At 38.5% G+C, this 17,185-nt stretch overlaps 1 protein-coding gene and 1 pseudogene across 3 annotated transcripts; one reads left to right on the forward strand and one right to left on the reverse strand.

The window, feature by feature from the left end:
- Positions 1 to 1,027: 1,027 nt before the first annotated feature.
- On the reverse strand, positions 1,028 to 14,920 carry RBM45 (RNA binding motif protein 45). Of its 3 annotated transcripts, none has more exons than XM_068407578.1 (10): positions 14,398 to 14,920; positions 12,741 to 12,863; positions 12,485 to 12,611; positions 10,891 to 11,001; positions 10,365 to 10,544; positions 9,186 to 9,315; positions 8,083 to 8,179; positions 7,567 to 7,733; positions 6,237 to 6,433; positions 1,028 to 1,993 (listed from the first exon to the last, which is right to left on the reverse strand). In XM_068407578.1, exons 1-9 carry the CDS (start codon positions 14,674 to 14,676, stop codon positions 6,241 to 6,243), a joined length of 1,407 nt encoding a protein of 468 aa, XP_068263679.1. In that variant the 5' UTR covers positions 14,677 to 14,920; the 3' UTR covers positions 1,028 to 1,993; positions 6,237 to 6,240. The 3 variants fall into 3 exon arrangements, with proteins under 3 accessions (XP_068263679.1, XP_068263678.1, XP_068263676.1); XM_068407577.1 differs by having other exon boundaries at positions 7,567 to 7,730; positions 14,398 to 14,754; XM_068407575.1 differs by lacking the exon at positions 1,028 to 1,993 and adding an exon at positions 5,057 to 5,323 and having other exon boundaries at positions 14,398 to 14,754.
- A 148-nt stretch (positions 14,921 to 15,068) lies between these two features.
- On the forward strand, positions 15,069 to 16,756 carry LOC137667345 (cytochrome c, somatic pseudogene; annotated as a pseudogene).
- The last annotated feature ends 429 nt before the right edge of the window (positions 16,757 to 17,185 follow it).

A 17,185-nucleotide genomic window follows, 5' to 3' on the forward strand; every position in this document is an offset into this window, starting at 1 on the left:
CTTCTCTTCCCCCCTCAACACCAACCAGGGGCGTTGCATGTTGACATGGATGCATGTCTTTTGCCGTTGTAAAACAATGGAGAATTAAAAAAGCGTTGCACCTGCAGCTTTCAGCTACTTACAACTGGAAGTATTTCCCAATACCTTCTCATTTCCTCTTTCTCTTTGAAAAGCAAAGAAAGAAAACAAGAAAAGGAGGCTGTTATAAGTAAAAACATAGCTTAAATTAATAAAGAGACACAAGACCAAGCCACCAATTAGAAGGCACTCTGTTTCTGCACATTCACTGTTGAGACTGGGAAAGTAAGGGGCTTGGAGCACCAGGAAGGAGGCTGCAAGGAAGGTTTCCAAGAAGTAGTGTTCTTGGAAAGAATAAAGGGCCGGAGAAGCAGGTGAAGACTGTGGAAGGTGGGGATGATCCTGAGCTCACTGAGCTGCGTAGAAACAAGTGCCAAAGGCTGCCCAGGGACACTGGCCAGTGGGACCCAAGACTGGTGACTGTGAGCAGCTGCACACCACAAACACTTGCTGAGAAGGGAATTTGAGGCTATGTGAACCTAACACTGCTGGCAGGGACAGGAGAAAAGCAGGTAAGGGCATGAAATTATAAGGTAGAATAAAAGCTCAGACCTTGTTGGTTCTTAAAAATGCCCACTATCCAGATCTACTAGGGGTTGTCATTCACTCTGTCTCCCCTGTGACCTAATCTTCCTTATCAATGTAAATAACTCTCCCATCACATTAAAATCATATACACTGGCTGCATCTACTCTGAAACCCAGTTCACTATCCCACACCTGGTAACTAGGGAGTAAGACCTGCATTCTCACTCCCATTTTCCTGTGGGCTAGGGATTTCTTTGGAACGAAATCTTTCTGAAGGTGCTCAGAGACAGAGGAAGTTACAGGATGCTCCACCATCTCTCCCCAAGCCGATGATCAAGGGACCAGGCTTGGAGACACTAGGAAGCGGGGTGCATCCGAGAGCATGCTTGTCCTCTAATGTGCACACAATTAGAATTTATCAATTTTATCTGTATAAATTATTTTAATAGCCAGGATATTTTCAATTCAACAAATAGTATTCAGGAATACACAGAAAAGTATTTGGCATTTGAAATTATTTGTGCAAATACTTATTCGAACTATCTTCATTTACTCTTCATCAAAACTGAAATCCTCTTCATCCTGCTGAAATGCTGAATTGTCCAATTTTTATTTAAACATAAGCATTGAAAGCTTCTTAAAAAAAAAAAACAAAAAAAAACAAACCAAAAAAACAGACAAAAAGACCCACCCTCAAACTCCACAGTTCCCCCACAGCTATAACCAAAAGACCTCAGGATAAGAAAGGATAAATATAAGGAGCTCTGGTAGTCTGACCCACAGTCAAAAGTCCTTTTCATTAAATAGCATATAAAGCATAATGAATACTTTTGGCCCAAATCAACAAAATATTTAAGAATGTACTTGAATCATTTTCTTGATTACAGCTGTTTCTTGAATCAAGCTTAATACTGTCAGGTTTGCCGCAGCTTTTGAAACAGTGATTTAATTTTCTTTGAATTTACTGTACTGTACTTCAGTTTTCAGTGAAGTTTGGACCACAAGAATTGTCTTCTATTTTAACAGTTATAATCTGAATCATTATCAATTAACTAGTCAAGCCACAAAATGCTGACTCCTTTATTTCCCCCATAATTGTAATTTCCATCTTAGAGGATGAATTTAGTTAAACATGAGAGATATTTCTGTAACACAAGATTATAGACCACTACCAGAACAACCACCAGCTTACAATTTTTAATGCCTAGATAATTTTCAAAACTGCATGTCTGCATTTGCAAAACCAGAAAGTACCATATATATAGAGAGAGAAGATCAATTAAGTAACAATTAAAAAAAAAAAAGCTGTCACTGTCCACAGGAACCATGTCTAGTCACGTTTTCAGTCAGTCAGTCAGCTAGCTCAGGGTCATGTCATTATTTAGTTTCTGTAGAAAAAACACAAGTACAAAAACAGTATCAAAAAGCAACATACATATTTTTATTTTAAAATATATATATTATAAATCATAATTATTACAACAGCATATAAATAAGGCTTTTAACATATTTAGAATATTAAAATGTTATATACGCTTCTCTAGCTTTTAAATAAGTACCTCTTTTTCAGAGCAGTATGTAAAAGCCAGCGATTTTTCTGCAGTATACTGTTGATACAAAATATAGTTAACTTTTTTTTTTAATTCTGGAGTATATTTTAACTATGATAGAACTACTTTTTTAAAACATTTTTGCACAGAAATAAATAATTATAAATACGCATGTTAAACTTCAGGTTTTTAATAAAGTTTTAACTAAAAAAGAGAATGCAAATCAAATCAGTGATGCAGGACTACTTCATGACGAGGATAACAAAAGACAGCAACAGCCAAGTGTTTCAGGGCAGAATAATTGTTTTTCAACTTAGTAACTAACTAAATTTTAAAAAAACCTACCAAACATTTTCAGAGGAGGAAAAAATGCAATGAATCCATTTGCTGTGGGTTAAGGCCAATCAGCAATGATTATTAAGAGCCACAGAAACCAGCTCTAGGTATCTGTGTTTTGCATTTCTAATGCAGTGCTAGTTAGAAGCTCAACTTTCTAAGGACTACTTGAAAGCTTCGTGAAAGTGTTGGGGGGGAGAGGGCTTGGAGGTTTTTTTGGTTTGTGGGGGATTTTGGGGTGGGAGGGGTGGTGTTGTAATGAACAGATTAACTGGAATTCCACAATACATTCTTTCAAAAGATAATAAATTCTTTCCTTCCTCTTCTATTTTTGAGTGATATAATTTATACAACAGGCATCAGACAACTGCAGTGAGGTTCTCACCAAATACTCAAAGCAATGCAAAAACCCGTGTAGAGAGCACAAGCTGGTCAACACCAAGAACATCAAGATAGCTTCCACTTTTTACACTGTCGTTGTATTCTAAAGCCTACACTGACTCAAAGCAAGATGGTTTAAAGTGATTATTTCAACCGTTAATACTTACTTAGCATAAGAGGCGAGAACCTCACCCCACAAAAAAACCCAAAAAACTTACATTAGAACTTAAATTAGTTAAGAGAACCTCACTGGTCTGTATTTCCATCATTTCTCTGTTACTTTTAACTACTCATAAAAAACAACTGAATTTTCATTGACTTGTCGGAGAGCCAGAGCCTGCAAAATTCATTAGATTGATTAGTTTGGAATATTAATATACATGTATTCAAAATTCTCCTGATAAACATGGGTGGTTGTAAGATAATAGACCATCCTTATGATCAGAAATTTACATTGCAAGAGCATTATCAGAGGCATACCTTTATCATAAAACATTTTTAAGAAACAATTTTCTAAATTATATTAAAAGTATTATTTACATAAGAAAAATATTACTGGGGAAAAAACTTTAAAAAATCATAAAAACTACATTGAAATAATAAATATTTGATTTCAATTGAATTATTCAATTGAATTAAATTTATTTTCATATAATTTCCATTGAATTCACAGATCTTATCATAGATTTTAATCACAGAACCTTGTATAGAAAGGACTACTGCAGAAATCCAGTCACCTTGTTAGAGATAAGAGGCAAGCGATACAATAGGACTTTAGAAAGGATTTTTTCTTTTTTAAGAGGCAATGACTTCCTTAACTGAAAACTCACAGAAGTTTTAGCTAAGACAATTATTTCCTCCAGCTAAAATTCAAGAAAAACAGAAGTTAACATTCACACATCTTAAAAAAAAAAAAAGGTACTATTTCAGAGGTAGGAAGAAAGATTCCATCCCCTTTCACACGCACAATGTAAAGCTTTAATTGAAAGCAAAATATAACCCTCTAAGCTACTGCAAAACTTGTCAGTCAGTCCAATGCAGAGTCACACAGCAGTAGGCCTGATTTAAAAGGACAAAGGAGCACAGGTGGAATCTTTCTTTTCATGTACCATTTCATTTGAATTTGAGAAACTGGCTAAAGGACAAAAAGAGAGCAAGTAATTTTGTCTGTCTATCCGAAGGAGAGAGAGGTGCTAAGACAACCTGCTAAGAGACTCAGAATCAGAAATCTGATGTACATGATGTAACAAGATATAACACAGTAAATTTAGAAAGCTCTTCTACCTGTGTTAGTGCACAGACAGAGCAGATGAAAGCCTAACCAGAAGGGAAATATTCAACAGTCATTTGCACCAGAATTACAGGTAATGTGTCCAAGACAGATTCAGGCTGTCCATCTTTGAACAAATTAAAACTAATACTCTTTATTACTTGAAAATTTACAGAAATGCAAAAACATAGGAAAGGACAAAGAGCTCTGCTGTAATTTTGCACGTGTAAAAAGATTATTCTTCAAATATGGCCTTATTTCTCCAGTTTTCTAATTAAGTAAAATGGCACAACAGCAAATGTGTATGTCTTACCATCACCTCATAAGGGAGTTCAGGTTTCTAAATAGTCAATAATAGGCATATATTAGAATTTTCAAACATAATTTGAAATATAAAGTAAGTTTTAGCCTTTTAAAAAACCCCATTTGGTGACCAACTGCACCTTTTGTCAGCTGGACACCTTCACGGATCTTCTCAAAAATCACACTGGAAAAATGTGTGTGTAAAAAAAAAAAGTATAAGTTTTAGCTTGACAGTCAGAAGAGTACCTCCCAGTCTTTTCACTCTTTGTTAAAAACAAAGAAACAAAAAGTAAGGATAAATCATCTTTCTAATTTTGGATGCATATTGTATCCACACTTTTCTAGTAAAAAGTAGTCTAGGCAGACCTGGTACTACATTACACTTTACATCATTATTTTTCCTGTAGTGACCAAGAGGCTGGCCTTTTATTATTGGAAGTAAAAGTTACATTAAAAACAAACAAAACCTTTGTACAAAGATAAGAGCATGGGTACAAGTTACTTAAAATTGCATTCTGATTGCATTCTAATTAAAATTGCTGCTGATTCAGTGTGTTTCAAATGAGTTTTAGCTACAATTCAATGCAGAAAAAAGAATGTCAAAAATCCATTTTTTTAAAAAGCAAGTTGTGTATAAAGACTAAGGCCACCTTTAGTAACTGCTGCTTCTCAAGGGAACAACATGAAAATCCTTAGGAAAAAAGGAGGAAAAGAACATTGTGGGCAAAATCTTTTTTGGTCTTTGCAACTCCTGGGTCACAAAGAGTATCTGCACAAAGAAAGGTACACAAAGTGAAACTCAGAAGTAAAATCATGCGAAGAGAGTCAGGATTTCATGTGATGTTTTCCAAATAAGTTAAAGCAAAACTGCATGTCCCCTGTAAAGATAAGATGGCTACTGAAATTATTTGGAAGCTACAGTAATATTTGGGAGTTATTATGTAGAAAAGAGGACTTAGCCTTTCCTCCCCCAGCTATATTTCTCTTTTGGCAATAGTCCTAATGTTAAAAAAAAAAAAAAGATATAATTTGAATCAAACCAATGCTCTAAAAGAAAAAGTGAATGTTGGTCCCTGAAGTCTATAAAACCTCTCTAGGACTTCAGCCAGCTTTCATAGGCCATAAGCATCAACTAATAGATTCTCACGTTGATTATCCTAAACATACACCTCAATGCCTCTACAGCAGGCTCTGCAATATTCTCTTCACTATCACACATTTCCAGCTACACCTGATTTCTGAGAATCCAGATGACCCAAATAACCCAAACCTTCAGTTTATCTGGTAACCTTCCTGTCCTCCCCATGTCCTTTTTTATTTACCCCTTCCCTCGTCTGCCCTTCAAGGGCTGAACTCTGCATCTTCATCCAACACCATTGTGAGGGCATGTGTTTTTAATCAAAGAAAGACACACACAAGCTGATCTCGGTTCCATTGTTTATTTTTGCATACTCTTTTCAATGTTAACTGATATTCTTATGTACATAAAGTACATATTTCTATAAACATCCAGACTGACATTAATCAACTGGTTCATATTTGTTCAAAAATTATAAAAATAGATTTTTACTAAAATAAAGTTTAGGTGTGCATATATAAGCACACACACCCCCATATACACATACATATGTATACACACATATATATCACAAATTAAATTTCAAGTTGTTACCTAAAAATAGATTTAAAGTTTATCACTACATGTTCATATCTAACTTCAAAATGCTTTGCCTATCACTATTTCAAGTAGTTGAACTTCAGGTTAAGTAACAGCTCAGACTGGATACTCACCTGCTCAGTAAGTTCTCTGACGCTTGTTAGATTCTTCTGTAGGCGAGTCTGCCAACCTTACTTTCAGCCTGACACCATTCACAATCTTGCCATGTAACGCAGTTATGGCATCACTGGCACTTGCTCTGTCTGCAAATTTTGCATAGCCCACATTTTTTCCAGCCACAAGGTAAACTTTTATCAAATGTCCAAAACGACTGAAAAAGAAAAAAAAAGATAATTTACAGGTTTTGCTGCAACATAGATATCTATTATCCAATCTGAAGTACGTATGATTTGGTAGCTGCAAAAACTATATTCTCTTATATTTTGTTGTGCTGCCCTCCTTCAAAACTCCCAGTTTTCACATTCCCGTATCTAGAATTCCAGGCAGAATAGAAATAAAACCAGAAGTTCATAGGCAATGTTTTCTATGGAATATTACAATAGAACCACGAGCACCAGTGATTTATCTCCTATTTAAAAGACTGTGTAAAGCTAATCAATACCATAGTCCCCAAACAGTAAATGGCACTCAAAAAACCCACAAAAAAACAAAACAACAAAATAACCCAAACAAACCGAAAAGAACACACACACACACAAACCAGCAGATAATTCAGAGGCTACACTTGCATCTCACTTAAATGAACTTGCCCAGTTGTGATGCATCTTTGAAAAGGTCTCACTGAAATGACTCAGAAACCGAGCATTAAAGCTTTAGGGAAAAACACAGATTTCCAAGTCCTCAGGAAATTCCTGGACAGTTCCTTAAAAAACATTTTAAAATAAAAAATAAAGTCTACTTGCTTCATGCTGAAGTTACACAAGCGTCAAGACTAGGGTGCATAGCCACCTTCTTCTCCAGCATCTGATTAAGAAAATCCAGCCTAGCAAACAGGTACAGTTTTAAATTCCACACAATTGCGTATTGTTTCTTTTCCCCTCCTCATATTTTGAAAATGCTTTGGCTTTCCAAAGATTTATTGCAAATGCCAGCTATTAGAAGAGGGAAATGTTGTCTTTTTCTTCAAGAGTATACTAAAAATAAATAATATAAAATACTGGAGAACAGCTGAACTATAGATTTGTTTTAAAGATGACAAAAATAGTCTCTCAAGTCTTTGCTCCTCACAGGGAGGTAGTATGAAAGGATGGTTGAAATAGTATCAATGAGATGCAAACTGTTAGCTGTTGATCACTTATTACCTACTGATCACTGTACACTGTCTTTTCTGGGAGGAGTTTTCATGATGACAATCTCTTTTTATTTCCAACATTTATTTTAATTATTTCATTTTTTATTTTTTTTTTTTTGTTAGAGAACACTTATTTGTAAATGGAGTCTTACCAGAACACATCCTCCAATACATTTATGGGTAAAGGATGAGGATGAAAAAGTATGAAAAGCCTTTCCTTCACAGAAGTGTCAGGAGGAACTTTTTTTTTGTGTGGTGGAAGTATAGCATCTGTTTGGGGCTGAAGTAACTGTGAGCCAGAAGTTCCTCCAAATGCCTGCTGAGACAGGGAAAAAAATGCACGTATAAATTAACCGATGGAGGGAGGTGGGGAAGTAATTTTACCTTATTTACAATTTTTGTTCCTATCACAGGATATAAACAGGCTCTACCAGTTCTCAGCTTAATTTGTTTACTTTGGTTATTTCATTAAATTGGACAATAAATCCAAGTAAGGTCAGACACCTTTACAGGGAATAAAAACGCACAAACCAACCACAGGCACATCTTAAAAATGTAGCAGCTAAAACAGTTACAGAAGAAAGTGAGCAAATGTTCTTTATTGACATACCTGAAATTTCTTACAACAATTCAGAAGAATATTAACAGTACCCATTATATTAACTTACAGGAGGTGTCCTATACTGCTGAACAATCGCATTGTTATTCCGCAACACTGATGACACGTGTGTTGTTACCAGCTGTGTTGCCATTTTTCTGATGAGGCTGCAAGCAGAAGTGATAATAAACTATTTTAAAGAAAGAGCTAAGTTACAGTAAAATTAAATTCAGCAAGAGAAAATAAGTTTTAACGCACATCTAAAAGTATCTCTGGAAATCTGTAAACTCATGTAGATAACAAAAATCTTAAGTCAGGCTTTCATGACACTCTAGACATGATCGGAAGCATGCATGCTAGCTGCAACTCACTGAAAACACTCACACATTTCTATATAGAGAGATACAAAACTCTTCTTTGCTTTTTTCTTAATACTCTAGGGGAAAAAAAAAAACAAACTTAAAAATTAACTCTGCAGAGACCACTACATTTTGTGAAAGGTGCCTAAAAGACAGAAGGGATAGAAAAGTTTCAATAAAGAGCACAGATTCAATTCAGAAGACAGAATATTATCACAGAATAGGTTTGACATGAACTAGATTCCTTTAGGATGAAACTAAGCCAAAAAATTCACTGCAGGAGCATACCTAAGCCACTCCAACTTGTAACGGGCATTCAAATCACAGGACAGATCAGAGAGAGTCAAAGTAAAATCTGATGATCCCCATACAGTGAGGCTATCAGATCCTCAGCACTCAACAGTTTTACTCTACATATGTGCTTCATAAGGCTACTATTTGCAGCACGGCAAACACAACCAAGAGATCAAGTAGATAAATCTGGTTTTAATAGAAAAACGTCACTGAAAACATATTCCAGCTTTGTTACATATTACAGAGACATTTACAATGATTCTTGCCAAATCCAAGATTTTCCAATGTATCTTAAGAACATATATTTTAATCTTTGCTTTATTAGAATAGTAAGTTTCGAAAGGCTTATTCTAAACCATTAAAAAAACCCAAAACACCTAAATTTAAGAAAATACTATCTACAAACATGAAACAAGAACACAGTGACATTGCTGTTACTTGTCATGTTTTAAGAAATATTTTAAATTTTGCTCTCCAGAACACAACTTACAACTTTCTATCTCTGTGTATTGGTACTTACTCCGAGCTATCACTCCCATCGTCTAGGAAAATGACAGTTAATCGATTTCCAGGAGGATACTCAAAACCGTGTAATTTATACTTGGCATATATAGCTGATGCAGCAGTACTGTACTGTATCACAGCGTACCCTACAAATACAGGGCAGATAGTTTCAGTATGATACGGGTAAATCCCAAGAACAAACTACACCCATATAAAGCCATATAATTAAACTGCGCATTAGTCATGCATGATACAAAATTCCTAAGACTTTCTACCACACAGTACATTACTTAATAGCAACATCAGTAGTATTTGTGAAGAAAACTTCAGTGGAATTAACCAGTGACAGATCAGCTATATTTATGCTAACTTGAAAAGCCAGTAATAAAGCAACACAAGTGAAAACACATCTTCTTCCCTAACCCTGAATTAGAAACAAAAACACAGACAGTTTAATTTCAAAATGCAATTATCCCATCAACAGTGAATCTTAAGTACTGTGAAGTTACATTGTAACTCTCTGAATCATGTCCATTTCAAGCTGCTTGGAGAAGAGAGCTCTTCTGTGTTTCCCTCAGCAACAGCAAAACCACAAGAAGACCGAAATCAAAACAATCCCTCCAATACAAAACATGATTTGTTTTGGAATGATTTAATTCCATTTACTCAGGTCAGCAGAGACACACACACACACAGAGACACACACACACACAAACACACACAGACACACACACACTCACACAGAGAGACACACACTCACACAGAGAGACACACACTCACACAGAGAGACACACACACCCCCTCCTATTTCAAGATGAAAACTCAGAAGATCTGTTTAGAGAACATTAAAACTAGATATCTAATAATTTTCAAAACTTTTTCTCCTTTTATTCTGCCCAAAACTATTAACTTCATTTGACAAAAAAAAAACCAAAACACTTCTCATGGCTTTGATTCTGTCCTTCTTGAGATTCTATTATCTGAAAACAAAGGTATTTACTGCTACCTGTAAACAGGGGTTCAAACAAAACTGAATTTTTGGATTTATGCATCAGTGATAGCAGCAGCCATTGATACATAAAACATTAATTCTTTCCAACAAGTGTACTGTATTTTGCAATACAAATGAATTGAAGTACAATTAAGATGCATTCCCTTCATAGAAAGAAAAAAGTCTTTTTGTACTCTTACTTACCACTATTGGTATGAGGATCTCGCTGAACATCACAATATTCCAGTCCTGGGACTAGATCAAAGAGGGCGAACAGCTGCTCTTGGATAAAGGGAATCCGTGAGAGCACTGACAGACGTTTGGAGACTGACTCTTGAATTCTGCTCTCATTTTTTTCAAAACTACAAAACTCTGGCTGCCCACCTCAATAATCAACATAAAAATAAATAATTCAAGTCATCACATCAGCATGCCTTCATTTCATACATACTTTTCATTCAACTTTTAAAAGTATCTAAGTCAATTACATACTAAAGGTAACGTGTTTATGTCACCAGTGCACATCACAAAACAGTCAGCTAACTAGAAAAAAGCGAGCCATAAAAATACAGATATGAAATGCCTAGCTCGTTTCTAACACCAACACTCAATCTACTATCTAAGTGCTGACCTAAGCGTCCATTAGCTTCCCTTCTTCCAAACTGCATTCTTACTTTCTGACCATACTCAAGACTACAAATCATTTTTAGTATAAAAAGCTGTGACTTACAAAATGGAAGAGTATTTCCTCTTGGTTCTTGCCTCGTGTTACTACTATAATAATCATGTTCAAAGGACTCAGGTGACTTATTTTTAGGTTCAGCCAAAATGGCCCTGTAGCCTGAAAGAAACGACCACACATACAGCAACACCTCAGTACATCTGAATTACCTGACTGGATCTGCATTCTTCAAGTACCATACTGAAAAACATATTATTCAGAAAACCCAGTTAAGTGCTGGCTATAGGAAAATAACTCATCTATAACTCTTGGAGTCTGCCATAATAATTGTGTGAAAGTTAACAACTTCCACATAGAACTACTCCTAGTTGCAAATTAAACACAACAGAGCCTACTTGCTGTGAGGATGTCTGAGCACTGTCACAGGTTGCCCAGGGAGGTTGTGGAGTCTCCATCCTTGGAGATATTCAAAAGCTGTCTGAACACGGTTCTGGGCAACCATGGTGCCCAGGTGACCCTGCTCGAGCAGGAGAGTTGGGCAAGATGCGCTCCAGAAGTAATCTTCCAGTCTCAACTGTTTGGTGATACTTGGCAGGATTCAGAGATGTTCCAGAAACAATAGCCTGAACTTCCACGCTCTAACAGCAGTTTATGTATGTTTTGCACTGATCTAGGTTTTGCTTTCACGAAAAAATTAGGTATTACTCTCAGGCTATCCAACTAACTTCATTTTAACTTCACAGCAGAAAGAAAATAAAATTTAACTGCTAAGTAATCTCAGACTCACATTCCTACAAAAGAATTGCCTCAAATATGATTTTTGTAGAACCACTTATGATAGATGTGATATAGAACCACTATGTATATTAATGGAGGGAAAAATGCACACAAGAACAACATAAAACACCCAACCACATCGACATGCCAAGTTGTTTCGTATTCGTGATTAAGTGAACATTGAACAGGAGGTTGGACTGGAAAGCTGTTGTTAGGTTCCCCCAAAAGCCTTTCTTCTCCTGGATGAGCAATACGCCATGTGCTTCAGCCCCTGACTGCCTTGGTGGCCTTCCACCAGACTCACTAGAATTCATTAACATTTGGTTAACATTGGTACTAAAGCATAAATGACAGATGGTTGGTCATAAAGCATAAGAAGTCTTTCATTCATGACATAAAATGAAAAAAAAACAAACAAACTTCAATTACGATGAGTGTGTTCTTAAATAAACGTAACCAAAACAGAATCCTTATGGACTATCAAGTATATTTTTATATAAAAATTAATTTTATATTAAATATATTTGACTAAAAATACATATTCCCAGGGATACATTACAATGAGGTTTTCCTGTGTATGAAGCCTAGATTACAGACCAATAATAATGCATGAAAGAAAACTCTGTATCCATTTCCAAACTCTTTTCACTGATTTTACCTGCAGTTTGTCCTGCAAGAATGTAATCTGGTGACTGTTCTCAATGAATGTTAATAATACTAGTTTTTATTTGCAATAGAACTTTGTCTCAAGATGTGTTTACATCATAAATAATTTACCTGCAAATAAAACTAAAAATTAAAAAGTACACCAATGATGATACACACTTGTTGTGAAAAACTTGAAAGAATTCAGTCAGATTCTTACTTCGATCACACTCTTCAATTGCTCGGGCAGCTTGCGATGGTTTTAAATACCTCACGTAGCCCAAACCTTTACTTTCTCCAGTAGTCTTGTTTTTGATGATGCTGCAATATTCAATGTCTCCGTACATCTAGAACAATTTAAAAGGGTGTTGATTTACAATATTTGAAAATGCATTAAAGTTCCATGCATTAAGCCCTTCTGATAAATTAAGAAAAAGCCAATTTAAAATAACAATTAACAAATAGCGAATCAGAACCTTAAACTTCTCTCGCAGATCTTCCTCTGTAAAGGATTTTGGTATCATAACAAAGATTCGTGTAAGCTCCTCATCTTCAACATCTCGGTGGCTTCCAGAAGCTCTTGACTGCGCAATAAATACCTAACAAAAGAATTACATAGACATTAATTACTGGAGAAAGGGTCTTAACCACATGTCAACAAGAAAGAAAAATAGTTTAACATTTTTCACATAAGCCAGCTTTCCTAATACAGAAAAAAAAAAAACAACTCTAATCATAGATGCATCTGTGACAACAGACCTACAAATACAACACACCTCAAAATGGTTTCTCAAACAGGACACGGGCCAGCAGGCGTTCTCACTGGGGATAATGAAGAATGGTCAAGAATATCAAAGCCTGATTCAGCAGCACTGCCAATGTCACAGGTGACATATGAGGTAGCAACCAACGCATTACTGCAACAGGCCTAGTACAGCAGTAGCAACAAAAGTGCACCCCAGAAGACAATCAGGAAAAAAAAAACAAAACAAAACAGAAAACCCCAAAACAACCAATTAAGAAAAATACAAACAACCTTCAAAGTAAGCCTCTTATACAAAAGCAGCAACTGATTTCACAGAGCTCGTAAATTACTTTTCTAATGGTCATGCAGGGGAGCAAGGAATACAGCTCTAATCTTTTGCCTTCTAATGGCAAGTTCTTCAGAAAAGATTTTACTGACTCAATTGTTTTTTTCAAATTAAACATGCGGAATCTTCTTTCTCTGTTCAAAGTCATTCATATCTTCTCAGTATTTGGGGAATAGGAAAACAAGAAGTTGCAAGCTGCCAGAGAGTTCCACAGATAAAAAGGAATCATAATTGTTCTGAAAAAAAAACTGTGCACAAGATACAAAACCAATATAAAATATTCTTGCAAAGTCAGTTCTATTTATCCACATCGATCTGGCTTACAACACTTAAAATACGTTGTCGTAGAATATTTCACAGAGATTCCCTCAAGGTTAAAAAACAAATAATAAAGGAAAAGCCAGTTTCCAGTATGTGCATTGTCCCAGGCCTGCTGCAGCTTACGCCACGCGTGGGAACTTCAGGCGAGGGTGCGACCCACGGCAGCTCCTCCCGAAGAGCCCTGCCAAGCCCGTAAGCCCCGGGTGCGACCCAGCAGGGTGACAGCCCCGGCGCCGAACCCGCCCCGGGTGCGACCCAGCAGGGTGACAGCCCCGGCGCCGAACCCGCCCCGGGTGCGACCCAGCAGGGTGACAGCCCCGGCGCCGAACCCGCCCCGGGTGCGACCCAGCAGGGTGACAGCCCCGGCGCCCGCGGTACGCGCGGGGCGAGGCCGCACACAGCGGGCCTGGCGCCCCGCGGCGTCTCGCTGCCTGCTGCCCAGCGAGGCGGCCCGCTCGCTGCGGGTTCCGGGGCTGCTCCAGGCGGGCCGCCGCCACCGGCCGTCCCCGCAGCCCGCCCCGCGCTGAGGGGCTTCCCCTTGCCCCTGCAACACTACCTTCGAGCCGCAAGCTCGGGGCGCAGCGACCGAGGCCTGCCGCCCTCCGCGGCCGCCATGCTGGGAAGGGAGCGGGGTACACCCCGCGGGGCCCGCCTGGCTCGCCAGCTCGCCCCCGGCGCGGCTCCCCGGCAGGAAGGGGGCGGCGCGGCCCGGCGGCGGTACCTTGATGGGCTTGGTGTCGGGGACCAGGCTGCGGCCGTGCATCTCCTCCATGGCCCGGCAGGCCTGCGAGCTGCGGGCGAACTTGATGAAGGCGATGCCGCGGGACTCGTTGGTGCGCTTGTCCCGCAGGAGCCAGATGTTCTGGATGTCCCCGAAGGGGGCGAAGCGCTCCCGGATCAGCGCCTCCCCGGTGTCTTTGCCCAGCACCACAAAGACGCGGCTGTTGGGCGGCTCGTCCAGGCACTCGGCCGAGAGGCGGAAGCCGCTGCCCTCCTCCATAGCGGGGCCGCCGGGCTCCCAGGCCACCGGGGACCGCCAGCTTTTCTCGGGGGCCGGCGAGGAACTGCCGCTGCGCCCCTTCCACCGGAGAGACAACACGTCCTCCGCTTCCTCCGCGCCCCTCCCGCCTCCCCTCGCCCAGTCAGGGCCAAGGCCTCGCCTGCGGCGGGCGGAGCTCCCCGGCCACCCCTCGCCGGGCTTCGGTGCCCGGACTGCGACGGCGGCAGCGGCGCCGTTAGCCGGGCCTGTGCGGCGCAGCCCGCTCCCCGAGAGAGGGGCTGTGCAGCAGGCGCCCTCCCGGCCTGCCCAGGGCACCGGCGCGTCTGCCCTGGAGGAGACGAGCACCTGCGCCCCGGGAGCGGCGGGTGGCAAGGATTTTTACATAGATCAGAATGGATGATCCTGAAAAAGACAAGAAGATCTTTATTCAGAAACGTTCTCAGTGCCTCACAGTTGAAAAAAATGGAAAGCACAGGACAGGACCAAATCTTTGTGATTTAATTAGCTGCAAAACAGGACAAGCTGCAGGATTTTCTTACTCAGATGCAAACAAGAACAAAGTTAAAACTAACAGGTGACAGGGATGAGGTGCAGTCTTGGAGGGGACATATATGAAAAAGAACTTTTTCTTTAGAAGCACGATAGAAAGCCTTACAAAAGGAGTTACTGTCACAACTGTCTACTTTGCATTACTGCAGATGAATCTGAACTGTAGTCTCAGAAACAAAAATCCTCGGTCCCTATATTAAAAAGAAATTCAACCAATATTCAGCACACCAGGTCAGAAGCTATATAACTTTCCCAGAACTTTGTAGTATCCATGGGCAGATTTTCATTTGTTTCTTGAGTGCTTTCAGATTTTGTTTGCTGGCCACTACCCTCTACTGGCACCGTGGTGTCTGCAGTTGTTTTGCTCAGAACACTTGTCTAAATAGCATCACCTACCAGTAAGCTATGACTTGTCTTGTGTTTTTCATACAGACAGTCTTGAAAAGCAGTGGAACATCTGAAAATGGAAAGTAATTCTGTGTGGGTTTCATTGTTTTTATTTATATTATTTGAATATAAATTATATTATTTCACTCAAGCTATTAATTACAAATACAGTCCTTTTTTTTCTGTTTACTAAGATACTTTAGAATTGGCTGACTTTTTTATTTTTCTGTGATTTCTAGGAAATGTTTTGTGACATTCACTTTATACTGGGACTTCCTTCATACAAAACATCATCAGCATATATTAACTATTTTTTCTCATTAAAAATTTAGTGAACAAATCATACAGATGTTAGTACAAGTTTTTAGAAGAAAGCCAACAAAGTGATATGTAAATCCACTTTAGACATTGCAAAGAATCAGCTCTGGAGGACAGACAAGAAACTTGAACATGGCGTTATAGGTGTTTCAGTAGTCTTCAGTACAACAGTAGACTTCTGTTGACAGAGGCAAGTTTTAGCAGGGTTGGAAGGAAATACTAATGGTTTTTCAACTTCTGTCAAGAGATTCCAGGAACTGGCCATTGGCAACCCTTTTTCTAATGCCCTTTAATGGAGCACAGCCTTGATGAATTTCACGTCAATCTGTAGATGCTCATTTTCAACAACTGTATGAAATTAAAGTTGGATCTTCTGGATACTGGAATTACAAAAATACTTACACAATTTAAAAGTAGTAAGTAGTTATACGTGAAATGCTGCAAAGAACTGCAACTCCCCATGACGCAAAAAGGATTTATATTTGACTTATTAAAGTGACACAAAGACAATGTATACCTTGTGCATTTTATATTATGTATCATTTATGCTCACATTCCTCTTGGATTCTAGGCGCATTATGTTCAGGAGCATCACACCTTTGATTTGAGACTGTTGACATTTTCATAAATACATGATGTTGGGTCAGCCTTGTATTTTACTATGTTTTTTGGTTTTCAGCAGTTGTCTGGAGTGAAAATACACTGACAAGAGTATTTGGAAAATCCTAAGAAATACATTCCTGGTACAAAAATGATTTTCACTGGAATTAAAAAGCAGAATGAAAGAGCTGATCTTATTGCATACTTGAAAAAAGCAACTTCATGAAACACTGCTTCAGCAGCTGTAATGTCAGAGAAAAATGTTTTGAATTTTGACTAGCTCCTATGTCAAGTTTTAGTATTTGGATGCTAATTATGCATTAGGGACTGGCCTTAGCAAAATCAAAGAACGGTATGTTTTAAGATGCCGTGTCCTAATAAACAACGTTGGTAGGTGAGCATTACTTATATTGTGTTACATATTTCATAGACCTTTGTGGAATGTACTATAGAAATAGTGCTCCTTTCCATAAGGAGATCTGAGACCCCAATTCTGCAACCAGTTTTTCAAACACTCACTGAAACTATTATTCAGTTGTGGCTATGTAAATAAGAAAGTGCCAGTAAATATTAGGACTGACAACTAAATGAAGTTTTTCTTTTGGAAAAAAAATCCTCAACATTATCATCTGTGAAGGAAAGTACCAGATGCAGT

Source organism: Nyctibius grandis, chromosome 9, assembly GCF_013368605.1.
Source record: "Nyctibius grandis isolate bNycGra1 chromosome 9, bNycGra1.pri, whole genome shotgun sequence".
Taxonomy (NCBI): Eukaryota; Metazoa; Chordata; class Aves; order Nyctibiiformes; family Nyctibiidae; genus Nyctibius; species Nyctibius grandis.